At 43.1% G+C, this 313-nt stretch overlaps 1 protein-coding gene across 1 annotated transcript; it reads right to left on the minus strand.

The window, feature by feature from the left end:
• Positions 1-4: 4 nt before the first annotated feature.
• PHALS_02225 (reverse transcriptase-rnase h-integrase) lies at positions 5-296 on the minus strand (the record flags this gene model as incomplete). Its single annotated transcript, XM_024716689.1, has 2 exons — positions 5-17; positions 85-296. The coding sequence occupies 2 exons, from the start codon at positions 294-296 to the stop codon at positions 5-7; spliced, it is 225 nt and encodes a 74-aa protein (XP_024582263.1).
• Between the last annotated feature and the right edge of the window lie 17 nt (positions 297-313).

Here is a 313-nt window from a genome sequence, read left to right on the forward strand (position 1 = left end):
GAGCTTACTTGAGAAGCCTTTTCCTCAAAGTTCGGGTTTCGTGATAGCGCGTCAGCCACCGTGTTGGTTTTCCCATGAATCCACTTAAACAACGGTTGGAATTCCGCAAGTTCATTAAACCATCTTGCTACACGGCGATTCGTAGTCTTCTGCGTGAGAATCATCTCAATACTCTTATGATCTGTTTCGACTGTAAATTGTCGATCTAGAATATAAACCCGCCATACTTCTAGAGCATGCATGATTGCAAGTAAATCTTGTTCACGAACAGGATAGTTTAACTCAGCCGGTTTCATCTTCCGACCAGTAAACG

This window comes from Plasmopara halstedii (genome assembly GCF_900000015.1).
Source record: "Plasmopara halstedii genome assembly, contig: Scaffold_1823, whole genome shotgun sequence".
NCBI lineage: Eukaryota > Oomycota > Peronosporomycetes > Peronosporales > Peronosporaceae > Plasmopara > Plasmopara halstedii.